The sequence below is a fragment of the Cyprinodon variegatus genome, unplaced genomic scaffold (genome assembly GCF_000732505.1).
Source record: "Cyprinodon variegatus isolate N-32 unplaced genomic scaffold, C_variegatus-1.0 Scaffold378, whole genome shotgun sequence".
Classification (NCBI taxonomy): Eukaryota; Metazoa; Chordata; class Actinopteri; order Cyprinodontiformes; family Cyprinodontidae; genus Cyprinodon; species Cyprinodon variegatus.
In genome coordinates this window covers 377031-378715 of record NW_015150831.1, presented here as the reverse complement: position 1 = coordinate 378715, position 1685 = coordinate 377031, and the positions used below count along the sequence as shown (strand labels likewise).

At 42.0% G+C, this 1685-nt stretch overlaps 1 protein-coding gene across 1 annotated transcript in view; it reads right to left on the bottom strand.

Moving 5' to 3' along the window:
• lama4 (laminin subunit alpha 4) overlaps positions 1-1685 on the bottom strand; it is a 53703-nt gene that overhangs the window by 28543 nt on the left and 23475 nt on the right. The window contains exons 12-13 of the mRNA XM_015386791.1: positions 1258-1422; positions 561-754 (exon numbers count right to left, since the gene is read on the bottom strand). Coding sequence (XP_015242277.1) covers positions 561-754; positions 1258-1422 — 359 coding nt within the window. The remainder of the gene's footprint in view (positions 1-560; positions 755-1257; positions 1423-1685) is intronic.

Genomic DNA, 1685 nt, shown 5'->3' with positions numbered 1-1685 from the left:
AATAGCCATGCTAACTATGTAGGGACAGCAATAGCCATGCTAACTCCTGGGCTGGTTCTAAGTGGTCAGCTTTACTTTGGGTTTATCAGAAACCTTTGAAGACACACCATTTCAGGCAGCTAGCATTCATGACGATGGACTCCTATTTGTCTTGATTTAGCTTTTATTTGGAACAAGGAAAAGGAAGGTATCCTGTTAGTGGCTTAGATGGTTCCCAAACATTGACTTTTACTGTCTTCATTTGCATTTTCCCCTCATGAAGAAAGAATCTGCCTGTGATTCAGCTGGCTTCTCTGTGGGAATCTCAAGCTTTGCTCATATGGAGATGACATCATGAGAGCAAACTTGTGCATTGCAGACCAACTCCCACATATGGTTTAATGTTTCTGTTCTCACCACTTAAGATGAACTGATAACAGACGGCTCAAACATGTGCAACAAAATGGAAAGTCAAGATAGGGGTCATGGCTTTATGTTAGGACCTATCTTAACTACAGCGTTACAACCACCGGTGCAAACATCAAAAACCAGAACAGATGTGTTGCTGCAAGATAAACCACCTCCTTCCTTTGGAACTTGAGCAGGCTGGCTTTGTTCTTGTCCTCTGCTTCCTGCACAGTTCCAGCTGCATCAAGGAGAAATTTCTCAGCCTCCGAGAGTCGACTGGAGAAACGGGACAGGATCTCTCTGATTGAAGGCAGGCGGTTCTCTGTGATCATCAGCTTCTTCTCCATTTGGCGAATACGCGCCAGCACTGCATAAATAACGATCAAATGTTCATTCACTACAGCTAGTTTTCATGGGACAATATTGATTCATTAGCTGTGGTAGTTAAAGTTACCCAAACTAAGCACTCAGTGAAATACTTACTTGGAAAAAACCCACATTTGTTTGGTACAACATAACGATTTTCTCAATCGTTGCACGCCGCTGCAGCTCACACTGTAATATATCATTCAAGGGCTCATCTAATTGGTCAAATGCCAAAATAAGATGTACAGCCATGTAGCAGGAACTTTCCTGAATGGCTGGATATAGATCTTGTGTTTCTAGACCTCACTGAGGGACGGGAGGACCCAATTTGTAAGGAGTATGCAAGTGATCAAAAGAGCTAACTTGCCCTATAAAGGTTTAATGAAATGAAATGGTGAATCGAACCAACTACAGCTCCCCTCAGTGAACACTTTGAAGAGGCAAATCTTTGTACATGGACAAAATTTCACCTTTCGTTTGCATTGAATAGGATTTATTCCTCACATTCATGGGCCTTTGTTGCTTCATTCCTGGCAATGGGCTCCTGTGTGGACAAGTCCAGCTGTCTGATCCACGATATCATCTCTTGGGCCATCTCTGTGCTACGTCTGACCTCCTCTGGATCCATATCCTGCTGGATATTGTACAGTTCCCAGTCATGGATCATATCTGTGGACACACACACAGAAACACACAAAAGTCTATTAGGGTTTCACCTCCTAGGGGGATCACAATGGAGCTTTGATTTATTTTTTTTAACAGTTATTCCCAAAATGCTGATTTTAAAGCAACACTGAGTAACTTTTGGCCACTAAGGACTCTAGCCTATTGACATTCACCTAATTTTAGGAAAATCTTGCCTATTTTGCATACCCAAGTGGAAAGACATATAACTAACTGTAAGCACACATTACATGTGTCATACATTATTT